At 30.9% G+C, this 15868-nt stretch overlaps 1 protein-coding gene across 1 annotated transcript in view; it reads right to left on the bottom strand.

Moving 5' to 3' along the window:
- The window catches only part of LOC113401878 (slit homolog 3 protein), a 92578-nt gene that overhangs the window by 22548 nt on the left and 54162 nt on the right, over window positions 1-15868 (bottom strand). The window contains exon 2 of the mRNA XM_026641954.2: window positions 7765-7918. Coding sequence (XP_026497739.1) covers window positions 7765-7917 — 153 coding nt within the window. The 5' untranslated portion in view covers window position 7918. The remainder of the gene's footprint in view (window positions 1-7764; window positions 7919-15868) is intronic.

Consider the following 15868-nt stretch of genomic DNA (forward strand, 5'->3'; position numbering starts at 1 on the left):
TGTAAATGAAATTGTTCATGAAATATAGCCTGATATGGACTCAAACCTTTCAATAATTTTTTTTTTAATCCATTTTTAACGCATAGAATAATATAGTATCGGGCATGTTTATGAATTTTCTTTAGGAGAATATATTTATTGCTAACTTATCAGCTCTTCGCTGGCTGAGAATATCTCGACAAAAATCCTAATACCTCTTATTATACTATAAACGACTAAAATAGATAAATGTTTCGGTGGATTTTAACTGCTTCATTGGTCTAGTTACTAATAATAAGGGTCAGAATACTTAGTTGCCAAGCTTGTATGTGTGTTGTCAAAAGTAACTAAAAGAAAATCAATAATCGCGGTGAATTTATCTCCTTACTTTATTCTTATTTATCAATCAGTAAGCAATAGCATAGCAATGATATAGTAACTTCTATATTATAAACTATTTATACATATAGTTTAACTTCTAATAAATTAAGGTTAAAAAAACATTCTTAATAACAAGAATTTATTTACTAAAATTCCTGAATGCTGCCGAGCATTGAGGAGTTCCTCATCGCCTCATTCCTCGTCTCTCTCGCTCCTAGGTGAAGAATTTGGCCATGCTTACCATAAATATGCACTGTCATCAGAACATTTTTTTTTTTCATATATCATGATCTCGTGGTTGTAATTCAATATTCGGTCTAAACTAATAAAAACATTGCAAGTTAAGAGGACTACAAGATCTAAGTGCCCTTGAGAATCGCACACACACACAAAATTGACAAAAACGGCAAGCCCGTGAAAGGGTTAAGCGAGGTAACGAGGTTACGCCCAAATATTCTAATAGATGGCGCCAAACCGAGCGAAGTAAGATCAATCATAAATCTTATAAAAATAGATAGGACAACAGAATTGTTTTTATTTCTTTCGATGTTAGTTAACAAATGATTATAAAATTAAAAAAAATAAACGAATGATTATATCTCATTAAAATTTAAAGAGAAGGGTCGTTACTATCCATTAAAATAAAAAAAAATTGGTATTTTCTTAAATTATAGTACTGACACCCAGTTTTCTGTAAAAAACTTTACGCGCCATTATCTCGAAATCATATTCTGTGCAGTTACCGTTGTCTCAATTAGGAGGGCAGAACAGATACACAGATTTCTTAAAAACAAAAAATAAATAAATTAGCGTGGCCTTGAAATTTCACACAGTTATAATTAATCAAAATATTCAAGAAATAAACTTATCCATTTTGAGTGAAGTGAGTACGTTACTGCTTGAAAAGTAATCACAAACTTGACAAAAAAACAAGTACAACATGAACACTGGTATTAAAAGTACAATAATTACATTACTTATATTAAAAAAGCAATACTATCAAAAAATCGCTGGCTATCGATAGTCCAAAACTATCGATACTATCGATAATAGCAATAGTATCGCTAGTACCAATAGTATTGCTTACAGAGAGCTAGCGATACTATCGAGAGTATCGATAGTATTGATCAATACGATACCATCGATAGTACTATCGATATCCTGAATAGTTTTCGAGATCAACTATCGATAGTCAATCTATCGATAGTTCTGCAACACTGGTCTGTACACGGCGTTTACGCACACATGCATACGCATTTTGTTCGAAAATAAGAATATCTGATTTTAAAAAAATCTATTGATTTTACTGAAAAATTGACAAGGTGATAAAGTAGTATATTGCTTGTAGAATAATCTGACAAAAAACCAGAATTATTGAATGTATATAAATATAGTTAGTATTTGTTAAAATATTTTTTTAGAGGTAACTTTGTGATTTTTTTATATTGTACCAAATTAATTACATCATGTTTTCAAAATAACAATTAACTAGCATGTATCCTGAAGATTATCATATATTTTTTTCTTTTGGTTTACTGCATTGGATCATATACTTTTTTGCATTATAAAACTTGCATTTAGCTCATGTAGTCCCCTTAAATAAAAGCTTGTAATAATAAGAAAAAAACACTACGTCATAACTGACTTTTCTAAGGCAAAAATATTTGATCAACAATCACTATTCATGTTCGAATTCCTACGCCTCTTAACAATTGTGGGTGTGTCAAGTGGATGTCACAACCAACAATCCTACGTATGTACAGACCGTCTCAAAATATTGCTGACAAAGCTGTTGTAAGATTTATGACTTTTTTTTAATATAGTCTACATAATTGTAGTGACTTACTATTATATTAAACTAGCTAGCATGCATACCCGGCTTCACATGGGTTGAATAAGGATCTATAAAACTATTGTTCAGCATTATTTTTTCCATCAATTTCAACCACTATCAGGATATTTCAGTCAATTTACACAAATCCTTCCTCTTGAGTCTCTCCGTATATTAGTGAAAATCATATAAAAATCTGTTCGGTAGTTTTTGAGGTTATCGCGCACAGATGTGACAGCAGGACTTTATTTTATATGTGTACGAAATTATAAGAAAAAAAAAATGAAAGGTGTTGCGGGACACCGTGATTGGACGAAATTACTCTCGCTGTATATTATGTATTAAATGAATTAATAACGTTTGAGAATAATAAAATAACAAGAAATATATTTAATTAAATGAAAGAGAGAGAAAGAATGAGATAGAGAAGGAAGTATCGCCTGAAGAGGAGTATAATGCTGTTTCCTTACGTGACAATTTTTGCGAGTTCTCACTACTGTCTGCGTAAAAAAAAACTTCGTTCTAATATTTACGAAACAACTATATTTATAACAATTGCACAGAAAAGAATTCGTTGTAGTAAAGTTGAAAAGCGCCCAGTATACAACGTCACACAAGAAAGCCACCTTAAAGAAGTTATGTCCTTTGTATTTGTAGTTCCTCTGACTCACTCACAACAATACTGTGTATGATGTGTGTATTTCATGTAGTACTTTTTACTTCCTTGGCGGTAGGGCTTTGTGCAAGTAACATCCAGTATAGCTGTGTTCCTTTTTGAAGGGTGAGTAAGCCAGTGTGACTAGAGGAACAAGGGTCATAACATTTTAGTTCCCAAGGTTGATGACGCATTGGCGATGTAAGAAATGGTTAATATTTCTAACGGCACCATTGCCTACGGGCGGTGGTGACCACTTCCCGTCAGGTAACTCAATTGCTCGCCTACATATATCATAAATATATATATATATATATATATATAAATATTTAATATGAAGTGAAGGACCCCTGATCCTTGACGACCAATCCCTAAAACGTGAGCAAAGCCGCGGGCGACAACTACTAATGTACAAGTATACAAATAAAAAGTCCAATTATTTATTCATACATTTTTGTCGTTTGGTTTTGAATACAAAAACTATCAATAATGCATACCTTGTATCGAAACGTACTCATATTTATGAGGCTAACTGTACAAGTTCCAAAGGATGAAAGGACCGGACCAAACGTCTGTGGAGATAAAGGGTGGGGATAAATTAAAAAAAAAATTGCTTATGCTTGTCAAGGCATATAATTAAGGCATCTACCAAATTTATTCTACAGCGGTATTCTGTAATTCCTATCACACTTGAAATGTCATAAACTAACTTATAGTGATACCTATTTGATGACTACGTGATGCGAGTTTCCTTTGAATGTTTTTAATGATTATATCGCATGGTGCATGGTTGAAAATAGAGCTCGTCTGGGTAGATACCACCCACTCCGTATATCCACCAACAGCAATACTTGGTATACTTGTGTTATGGTTTGAAGAGTAAGGCAGTGTAACTACGGTACAAGGGAGATAACATCTTAAATCCCAAGGTTAGTGGCGCGTTGGTGATGTAAGGAATGATTAATATTTATTTCAGCGTTAATGTCAAAAATATATAAATATTTTTCACAAATCATGTTAAAAATATCGAAATTTTTCCCACGTAGGTCTATTAGTATATTTCAACGAATTCTCATAAGAGCTAATCTATTATTTTGTAAATTATATTTTACGCTATAGCAGCTACCTAACGCTATGTATATAAATAAGTTTAAACTTATTTGTAAAGACCTTTAAGGGCTGGACGGGGTGCTCCCTGTAGGTGGCATGTGTTTTATTCTGTATCCCTGAGATCGCATAAACAATAAACTCACTATCACATTTATATGAACTGCGATTCAACGGGGGATTGCTGCTAGCATTCTCACTACAATTTCACGCGGTCAATATTTATATAATAACCAGCTGTGACCGCGACTCCGTGCGCGTTTGAATTTAAAAAAGTTATTGTTGTAACCTAAGTTACTCCTTATTACATAAGCTTAAGAAAAATAAAATCTATGTGAGGCGAGTCGATGGTATAAATAAATAAATATTCGAAACATTTTATCATATATATCAAATAAAAACGAATTCTCGTTCAACTAGCGAACAATGAAATGAATACTAAAATCTCTATGAGAAATATATTGCTTGTGATTTATAGGAATTTGAAAATTCATTCATTGCTTCGATTAATTTACTAAAACAAAATACTGGATACACACACATGTTCATGTAGCTGGTGCCTTAGTCCGTACTAAGTATCATGTATATACCGTAACATGGGAAGTATTTAAATTAAATTAAAATAAACTTGTTCTTATATGCATAATAACATAGTTTTAAGACATTCTGTTACTAATTTTTTATGCGCCTAAATGACCTGAAATAAAAATATTTTATTTTATTTATCTAATAAAACAATATGTATACAATAATAATAAGCACTGCCTTAAAACAAATATTCTTCTTTAAATTATTACGGCCTAAGGAAGTGCATGTACACAAATACGCGCACGCAGCCACATGTAATATAAATTATTATTATTTACCATATTATTAGTATTATTAACCGTGGCTTTTATATCAATTAACTGGGCCGGATTATCCATTAGGCAGTGTAAGCTACTACAGAGGAGGCCTTTAGAGTAAAATTGGGAAATAAAGTTTAAAAAAAAAACTCGCTAATTAATTATTTGAAACCAAATATTGATCTTATTTGAATGGAATCATAAAATATCTTCGTAATATAGCAAAAATGCATCATAATTATTAATAAATTTAATTATTAATAAAACTGCGTGGTTGCCGAAAAAATATATTAATAAGCTATAAAAACGTCCCGAGACGTACATAGCCAGGGGCACCGACATGTTTTATCCAGCCATTATTCTTAACTTAGCCCTTAAGTTGGTTAACTTAAGCTACTTTTCATACGCCTTATTGAAAATGGTATATACAGAATATATACCACTAGCATTTTTAAATTTTGACCGATAATTATTGTTTTAATATTGATAAATAACCAGCGTTTAATCGTTTTTATAAATAAGACGACAAAAAAATTGTAATTGATATATTTTTTTAATAAATTTTTGAAGTTGCATTTTGAAAAAAGCTATAAAACGTCATAACTCAAAAATGGTTCCGATTGGACAGAAAATCAGACATGACCGGAGAAAGTTCAGGCGCACGACCAACGCCTTTACTTGATTTCCGAGGCGCGAAAGTGTAAACGTTTCCAACATCCAGACTATGGTCTGTTACTGATTTTTTTAATATTAATAAAACCAATAACTTTTAATCGGCTCGACCTGGGTTTGGACCCAGGACTTGTGGATCTTTGGCCTTATACCTTGCCACTAAACCAACGAGGCAGTCAGAATATATGTAGCTTAATATTACATTACCTTGAAAATTTAAAGTTTAAATATATAAAAAAATACATTTATATAATGAGTTTGCTGAAAATATAATAATCAATGCGATTACACGTAAATCTGGTTTTTATCGAGCGGAAATTGACAAAGGTTTCAATTTCATTGCGGCACTGCATTCTCTTATTGCAATTCACACAAACAAGGTTAATACGAACGTAGAAACGCTCCGTCCAATGAAATCTTTTCACAAAGTGAAGCGGGTTGAAGCGTAGGGACTGATCGATTGAACCAATCAGCTCCCTTAATAAATAAAATGTGATCCATAGTAACGAATCGATTCAACTTTACCGAACATAATTTACAGAATCTTAAATAAATATTTCTCAATACTAGAATATATGAATGACTTCTTGTCGCCCGCGGCTTTGCTCGTGTTTCAGGTGTTAGACATAAAAATGTCCTTGCTTGGGGTTCAACGTTGCATAAAAACAAAAATTGCATTAAGTTATTTGGTTTGGCCGTGAAAGAGTGATAGGCAGATAGACAGAGTTACTTTCCCATTTATAATATTAGTATACATAAAAGTTATATTTAGTGTTAGTAGAAAAGAGTAGCTAGGCTGCTTCAAATAACTAAAATATAATTATCATTGTACATGGAAAATGGTTAAAAAAATATATATATATATCCCGCTGAGTTTCTTTCGCCGGTTCTTCTCAGGTCCGAGGTGCTAAATTCCGAACCGGTGGTAGATTTTTGACAATCAATAAGCAAGTGTAAACACTTCTATATTGAATAAAGATTTTTGACTTTGACTTTGACTATTTGACTGAATCGTTTAGACTGACGAAGTATGTAGCTAGGAACTTTTCAAGTATATTTTTATTTTTAATAGCCTTCTCGTAATCCTTCGTGATATTGTAAATGCTGTGTTTTTTCTTTTCTAAGTTGGCTTTCGCACCCTAATTTTCATTCACTAAAGATATTCAGAAAAACTATTCCTATATCCTTGAAATAGACATAGATATAGACATAATTTACTTTAAGCTAAGACCTCATCCTCGCCGATAGTGATAATTTACTTTACTTTTTGAATAGACAAAGCTCTGATTTTTTTCATGTTATCTGTGTGCGAACGTACGTTCTTTGGTGTTGTAAAAATAGTAACCATTCTTCACATCGTCAATGTGCCACCAACCTTGGTAACAAAGATATCATGTCCCTTGTTCCTGTAGGTACAGTTAACTCAAACCACATTAATACTAAGTATTGTTGTTTGACGGCAGGATAACTGATGAGAGGTGGGCACCTACCATGACGGGCTTGCACAGAACTCTAACAAATAAATTGAAAAAAAGTTACCTGAAGCTAAAAATCAAAATGTTTATTCAACAGGTATTAAACTTGCTTTGATTGTAAATAATACTACCACCTTTTTGGGAAGAAACACGTAAAAGAAACGGCGAAAGAATATATTTTTGTTTAAAAAAATATATTTACGTTTTCATTTAAAACGTCCTAGAGGTGATCTTTTCGCTCCCAAAATATCTTATCATGTAAAAAGGTAATAGTTTTATAATATATTATATAACACAAACATTGACAAATATGTTTTTTTTTTTTATAATTACTGTAACTAGCTTATGCTTCAAAATCTTTCAAACTTATCAACAAGTTCGAGTCAATATACCTAAATATACATATATGTGAAAAAACAAACATAAATTGGAATCAACGGCAGGAAAAAATAGTATTCTGAATTTAATTAATAGTTTTGACTCCGTTATTTCAATTTAAAAGCAAAACAAACACTACGGATTTATTTTTTGACACAAAAGAAAAATACTAAATACATTTAGCTTTGCAAATGGTACTTAGTTCTTATTTCAGTACTTTTAAATAAAAAATAATGAAATAAAACCTGTTTAGTTTATTGATAATTTTTGAATAAAGGTAACAATTTAAAATAAACGCTAGAAATTCAAAAATAATAATAACATACAATTTATTCCAAAGTTCGTCTGAGATTTCTCCGAGCCCATTTTGTACAGATCAATAATTATATTATATTTTATTTTTAAGTCGTAGAATAAAGGATATTTCTATTCTTACGTTACCTGTAACGCTGTATGGTCGCCAGCGCATCGCAGAGTATGAGGTAGATCGCACGAGCACTCAGCGGAGGGCCGTGCACTCAATTCAGGACAATGCCACTCTGACACAGCGTGTGATACCGCGCACAGTATTGACAGCGCGCCCATTAGCCACATTCTGTAACAAAAATATATTGTATAAAAGTTACAACTTATAACAAATTTATAATTAGAATGACATCGCTTAGTAATAAAATATGTAAATGATAATTTAGCAGTATTAACTAAATTAAAAATATTAAATATTAATAATCATCTTAAATTATCATCATCTTAAATTGATTGTTTTACCATATGTGTCGACGACAAACAACTTTAATCTATACTAATACTAGCTGAAATTTATAAAACAAAAATTTCCAAGCCCCGTTTTACCCCTCAGGGGTGAAATACAGTTTCGTAAAATCTGTTCTAAGCGGATGTCTACATCCTATAAGGATCCTACCTGCAGAATGTCAAGTTTATAGAAGTTATAGTTTCTGTAATTTCGTGATTAATCAGTGAGCGGTATATCGCTTTTATATATATAAATTATAAATGGGAAAGTAACTCTGTCTATTACCACTTCACGCTTAAAATCGCTGAATGTAATTTGGTATGCACTTATAGGTAGCTTTATAAATTTTGCGCAGTTAAAGCCGCAGGTTCAACTAGTATTATTATAACATTAATAAGTTAATAATAATCGTATTATTTTTTAAGATTCCAATAATTTGATTTTGGTCTCACTCGGCCTTAATTTTCATATGTCAACTTGCAATAATATAACTTTTTTTACTGTAACAATATAAGTTTTATACTTCCAAGCTATGTATTATATCGATGGGTTCACGTCAAATTATGTGTTTCTAAGTCGTACTCATATATGACATATCTGTTGAAATGAACCATTTAAGTAGATAAATGTCGAATCCTGATCTTCCACTTTCATTTAAACCACTATCTTCAAGGTATTGCCTATTAAAATAGGGTTTGTAATTGACAAAAACTCAATACACGAAAATAAACTTAATTTAAATAAGTCGATTAATAAAATATATCACTATAATTATAATACGCCAACAGTGATACATAATGAAACCACCAATCGATATTTGCTGCCGGTATAAATCAGAAAGAACAAACGAAAATGAAATAAGAAAGATCTCAAAAGGTAATTTCTTCGTATCCAGAGGTACTTGTGAGAGAATTGCTACAGCTATGCGTGTGGCTGCGACATAATGGCGCATTTCCACTGACTGACGGCCGGACGGGACTCGTGCTCACCAAGTTATAGGCGAATGCGAATAAAATTTTTCTAGAGAAAACTGAACGTGCCGTAACGGAATTATATAAATGTTCTTTAGAAAAATATACTTTTTTTAAAAAAAGACTAGATACTATTTCAGTCATATTTACATATATTTTAAAAATAATTTACTTTTTTCGAAATTCATATAACATCATTTATTCGTTATTTTTTAAGAACGATAAATAAATCTAATTACACTAGATTGCATTGTTTTTTTTTGTAAAAACATATTTAAGTGTAATAAATTGTACATAAGAATAAAATAAAACTAATTTCCTCTTTTTTTTTTAATTATAACTCTGCCGTTTGCAGTTGGAATACTTTGAATAAGATTGCAAAAAAAGTTTAAAAGATTTAACGCCCAATATTGCCTCCATGATTGACAGAAGGTCAGTTTATTATTCGTTTAGAAATTCGAAATTTCTCGGTATTTCAACTGGATTCGTATCCATTTTTATTGGGGCATTTACTCCTAAATGAAACGTAGGTATTCATAATATTATAGTTTTGTAAATATTCGGTTTCAATTTCTTTATTTATCGAGGAATGCTCGACAAGTTGCAGGTTACCTAATTCATCGCCATTGAGTAGACTCGAAGAAAACGAAACAATAACTCACTAACCGACTTCGTACGGAAAAAATAAATCACACAAAGTTACTCCTCCCAATTTCCCTTAAGGTAAAAAAATTCAAAAATCCTTTATTACGTAAAAAAATAAACATATATTTCAATTTTCTACACACAACAGATTGGCCGTGTATCGAAATCCATTACGACACACAATTTTATAAGTAGAAATACAAGAACAAATAAACATTAAAAAAATGTATTTCAAGTCACAAGTACGAAATAAGGCAAGTGTTATATTTTTGATCTGACACACCAAACCGCATAGGAAGTGCTCAAGAAAAGAGATGTTTTTTCCCAATAGTGGGGCTTTACGTTAAATACATTACTATTTATTTTGTCTTATGTTGTAAACTGAATATGGATGCTAAAATCTTATCGTTTAATACCTAGAACTGCAATAGGCCCGATACGATGGGAACAACTCTAACAGGACTATTAGATGGTTGACGGACGGTCGTTGGCCCATATCTCAAATAGATTGAATCAGCGCAAAGCACCTTGAGAAAATGGACATTAGAACTATTTGGATATTGTTTAAAAAAAGAATCAAATTAATATTAAAAAAAAATGTCTAAAATAATATAATACAATATATAAAAAAATATGTCTTATTATTTTATAAATGTACTTAAAATAATATAAAAAATAACCATCATTACGGAAAATATATTTTTAATATTTATTTATAAAAGTCAAAACCCATGTATGTATAAAGATATAAGTCATCCGGTCAATCACCTTACACAGCCAATGCACCCCTATGAAAACTTTTTCTTTTCGTCAGTCGTGTTTACCCAAATAATATTGATTTTATAAGATTATATTGATATTAAGAATGATTTATTAGACCAAATATAAAAATACATAAAAACCGTAAACTTTTAGGTTATTACTTGTACACAAAGATTGAAAAAAAAAAAACATGAATATTTTATTTTACTTTAATATATATGATAAAATGAGCGCTATTGACATATCTATTGACGCACATACAGAAAAAAAAGACTGAATTGATAAATTGATTCTTATTGAAGCCTGCTAAAAAATTGATAATAAGTTCGTAAGGTATAATACGTTTTACTAAAAACCAGCATATTATTATTTGTCTGAGAGCATATTATGATAAAATGTGCGTTAGTATTTATACGTATTTAATTAATCTTTATAAAGTTTTGCATCTATGAACATATTTAATAAAAGGCGAGAATGCGAGTCGGACTCGCTCATGAAGGTTTCCGTAACACCAAGTAACATAATATAAAAGTTCTTGTAGTTCGTTATAACTTTGATCGATTTTTAATAATAGTGTATTTTTTTAATTAATGAGCAGGTGGTGCAGTCCATGGGCGGTGGTAATCACTTTCCGTCAGGTGAGTATTCTTCTCGTTTGCCCCCTATAACTTAAAAAAGAACACGCATGGGTTTGATGAAAATAATTATTTTTGAGTTTCAGGTCTATGGGGAATCCCCAAAAATTTTTTTTTCTATTTTGTATGAAAATCATAATGCGGTTCAATACATCTACTTAACAAGTCTCAACAGTATAGTTCTTAAGTTTCAGAAAAAAGTGTCTGTGACAGCGACAGACAGATATTTAGCGACAGACAGATATTTATAAGAGAACTTTTTGGACACTACAAACATGGAGCGAGGTAGCGGTAGTAAAATAACAGCCTATACATGTCCCACTACTAGGTAAAGGCCTCCTTTCCCTTTTGAGGAGAAGGTTAGGTTGAGGAGAGCTTACTCCACCACGCTGCTCCAAGACGGGCAGATTTTCTCAAAGAGTTTTCCTTCACCGCCAAGCAGGAGATGAACTATAAATAAAAATTAAGTAGCGTGTCCAGGGTTTGATCCCAAAATCATCGGTTATAATTTAAGTCTTGTAAGCCCTGGGCCATCACAGCTCGTTACGTAATACTACCTACTCAATCATCGTCAGAAAATAAAAAGTTTTCCTCTCATAAATTTATCTTAAATAAGAATTTTCAAAGCTACTAAAATTGAAATAGACAGTATGAGAGGTAAGATAATATTCAAATTAATCGCCTCTTAAGGACAAGCTTAAGCTTTTCAGCGACCAATTGAAATTGACCTTCAAATTTTAAATTTTCTTAAAAAAAGCCCAAAACAAACATTGTCATATGAAGGTCGCATTATTTTGGTTTATTTTCGACCCTTAACGATACATCACTAAGAGTTAATGCCCCTGACACTTACCACGCTTAATAACAGTTTCAACAACAAACATTGTTTCAAATCCATTTTCATTTTCATTATTGTTGAGAATTATAAAGGCTTTGTAAAAATGTGGAGCCCTTTGTATCGTGAGGTTTTGTTTATGAAGTGAGGTTCTGAAATATTAATTTGAGGGAAGAGTGTTTTATTCTACGCCATTTCTCTTACATCAACATTTTTGCAATATCGTTAAAGAGATGTAGAAAATGTAATTTTTTAACTCGGTGTTTATTTAATATAATAGAATTAGAATATCTTTAGTATTTAAGGAATTATAATTGAATATCTGTATGAATTATTGAATATTTTTTTTTACTTTTTTTAGGTTCTATATATACATATAATAGTTGTTATGTAGGTGATAAATTACAATCATTTCGTATAGATGAGTTATTTCCAAGAGAAAAGAAATTAACACATTCTTTGTCCTAAAATATCTAATTTTTGGGTCATTTTTGAAATGCCATGGAGTAAAACTTCAATCAGCAAATCTTCTAATATTAAGGCGATAAAGTGTATTTGTATTTTAATATTTGTCACTAATATCATCTTGAACATAGGAAAAAAATCTACTGATGTTAGAAGGGCTTTCGTGAATGAATAGATCTGTAACGTAAAATATAAGTATCTAAACGTAAGAAAAGGATTAAAATTTGTTAAGTAACTGATCATAGATATTGTCGCTTTTTAGAAATATAAATTATTACTTTCATGGCGGTACTTAGAAGTTATGTCCCTTGTGCCTATAGTTTTCACGGGCTCACTCACCCTTCAAACCAGAATTCAACTATACTAAGTATGGCTGTTTGGCGGTTGTAACCTGATGAGTTGATAAATACCCACCCAGATAGGCTTGCTCAAGTTCAAGCCCTACCATCAAGTTCTTTAAACGATATGTTCATTAGACTTACTGCTAGTTTTCACGTCTTTTCAATGGATAATTTTATTAAACATACGTTTTGCGCAGGTAAACATTTTACTATATGGAGGTAATAAGCATACGATATTTTTACATAGAAGTAATAATATTTTAATACCAATGCGACACAACGGAAACGTAAAATAAAACGACGATGATACACTTAAATGTTGGAAAATTCCAGAATAAAATCGCATAAAACAAAACATATATCTAATGGTTAGGTGTTACCATTGCATAGCTGTACGAGTCTCCTAACGCCGTTTAAAAAACTGCGAGTCTTTACGCTGAAATCGCAGCCATAAATGATCCCGGGAACAGGGGTTTAGGCGATAGCAAACGCGCACTATACTTTTGTCTGAAGTGTTCTTTAAAGGCCATTGTGCATTCAATCGGTATCGTAAATAAAAATAATACGTAAAAATTCCATTTTCAAAAAAATCGTCCGTTTAATTCTATTAACCGTTATTACAATTTTAATTATGATTTTTTTAATGTATTGTGTTTGTTCACGCATTTTACAAATATGATCGTTTTCTTTTAAAAGCTTTTCAATGACTATTCTACTAATAATAATTTATTAGAATTATTAATACTAATAATTACATTAGCTTGAATATGAAGAATGCATAGAATTAGTATTAACTAATTCTATACGGAGATTTGCCGTTATATGATATCTTGCTAGATTTTAAAGTAAGAAATCCCTATAAAAAAGTTTGTAGATTTTATACTACTACCCATTTAAAAATTTGGAAAGAAAAAAAAAACAGTTTTAAACATAAATCTTTCTGCTCTCGTCACCAAAAACATCGCGCTTTACGTCTTGGTTTTGCTATGTATTACTCATTATTAAGTTCGGATGCTTACTTAAAAAAATAGTGTACGAAATATCACCTCTTCACATGTTACATGTTACCTCTTCTGAAATGCGTCATATATTTATAATAAATGTGTTATATTTTTTAATCAACAACTTAAATACATTGAGGCGAGACGGCCCAGTCTTAACAGATGATTGCGGGTTCTATCCTAGGCAAACACCACTGAATTGTCATGTGCTTAATTTGTGTTTATAATTCATCTCGTGCTCGGTGTTGAAGGAAAATATCGTGAGAAAAGCTGCATGTGTTTAATTTCGACGAAATTCCGTCACATATAATCCACCAGCACGCATCGGAGCAGCGTGGTAGAATATACTCCTAACCTTCTCCTCAAAGGGAGAGGAGGCCTTAGCCTAGCAGTGGGAAATTTAAAGGCTTTACATGTTAAATAAATTCATTTCTTTAAACCTTACTTTGATTCCATCTGATTATTTTTCATAATAAATAAGTGATATATACCTTATTTAAAATAAAATAATTTAATATTTTGCGATTCGTCTGTGCTTACCCTTAAGTGCGTGCGTTAGATGCGTGCAATACATAATTGAGTAATTGACAGGGCCTCTGTGTCCTGAGTAACAGTTAGTTGCACTTGCATCTCCTGGGCAGACTATTGTTAAGGTAACGTCTCTGTTTTTATTACTAGAAAATATATATTAATAATCAAATAAATTTGGGAATTTGAAAAGTTTAAATAAAGTGTACACGGACTCGTTCAATAAATTAACAGAACTATTTTCAACAGGATTTCTATTTAACTTTTGTTTTTAGTTTTTTAAACGTTTTTTAGCCAATCACGTTATCGTATTTATGTAACCGAATTTCAAATACCCAATAAAAATCGGATAGAGGTATTTTTATTAGTTACAGTTTCATTACAAAAAGGAATAATATATTAATCTACTAATTCAGATTTGTTCCTATTACGTCTCGACTTTTTTTTGTAAATTGTAACTCATTTATCCCGTATCTTCTGCTCCTTGAATTAATCAACATATTATACGAACAATTTGTAAGTCGCCTTAATAAATATGCTTATGTTTCCAACCAGTCCATGCATTGCCTGCGTACTGAAAACTAATTTCAGATATTGCGTTTTCAATCGTAATTCATAGTAATACATAGTACAGCTATTCGGTACTACAATGAGTGAATAGTCTATCTAAACAGGCCTGCGTGTGGCTATTATATTCAAAATTTCATTGATTGTAATGACTTACTAAATGTTAAAATTCGAAATATGACTATTTTTAATAAAACAGTGAAAATATATAAATAATCTGTATAATAATTTATTTATTTTTTAAGTAAAAAATTTGACAAATTTTAATATATAATTTTATAAAAAACAATAGATTTATTTTTGTAGTAATTTAACTTATTTAACGGAAAATAATTTATTTCATTCCTAGATTTTTTTTTAAACAATAATAAAAAACCAAAAGTAAATTTTGTAAGAACAAACTTAAAATTACCGCAGTACACAACCGTGTAATGCACAAAATAATACGCAACATTGCCTATAATCATTGTAACACCGACGGGCTACTCGCATCAAAATGCCGTATCACCGTAAATTAAATTACAGCATTTTACGAGTGAGATACTAATGGAGTTCTAATAATAATTTAGATAAATTCAAGTTTTTAAATCAACCAATTGAATATTTTGCTTCAAACTAGACAATTTAAATATATATATATTTATTACGCAATATTCTTATGACTTGTTTCTATGTTTTATTTCTACTCGATATCTTAGAATATATTACCATTAATAGTCTTATAAACTACTAAACTAAACTAAGGTACTAAACATTTATATCATATAACAAAGTACTTAAAAAAATACCTAGGAAGCAATACTAAGTTTACGTAGCACTCAACGAGATACCCAAGGGTTACTTGTTAGTAACTCGATACAATAACAGTTATTTAATTCGATTAAATTTCAAGAGTACATTCGTTTATGAGGCGGTGTATTTTCGATTGTGACCCTTGGGTTATTGTCCTACTCCTAGCCTTAATTGAAAGCGGTAAATAGGAATATTATTACACTTAAAACGGAACTTCTTATAATTCTTTTAAAATCTATAATACGTCTA

The sequence above is a fragment of the Vanessa tameamea genome, chromosome 23, assembly GCF_037043105.1.
Source record: "Vanessa tameamea isolate UH-Manoa-2023 chromosome 23, ilVanTame1 primary haplotype, whole genome shotgun sequence".
NCBI classification, from domain to species: Eukaryota; Metazoa; Arthropoda; class Insecta; order Lepidoptera; family Nymphalidae; genus Vanessa; species Vanessa tameamea.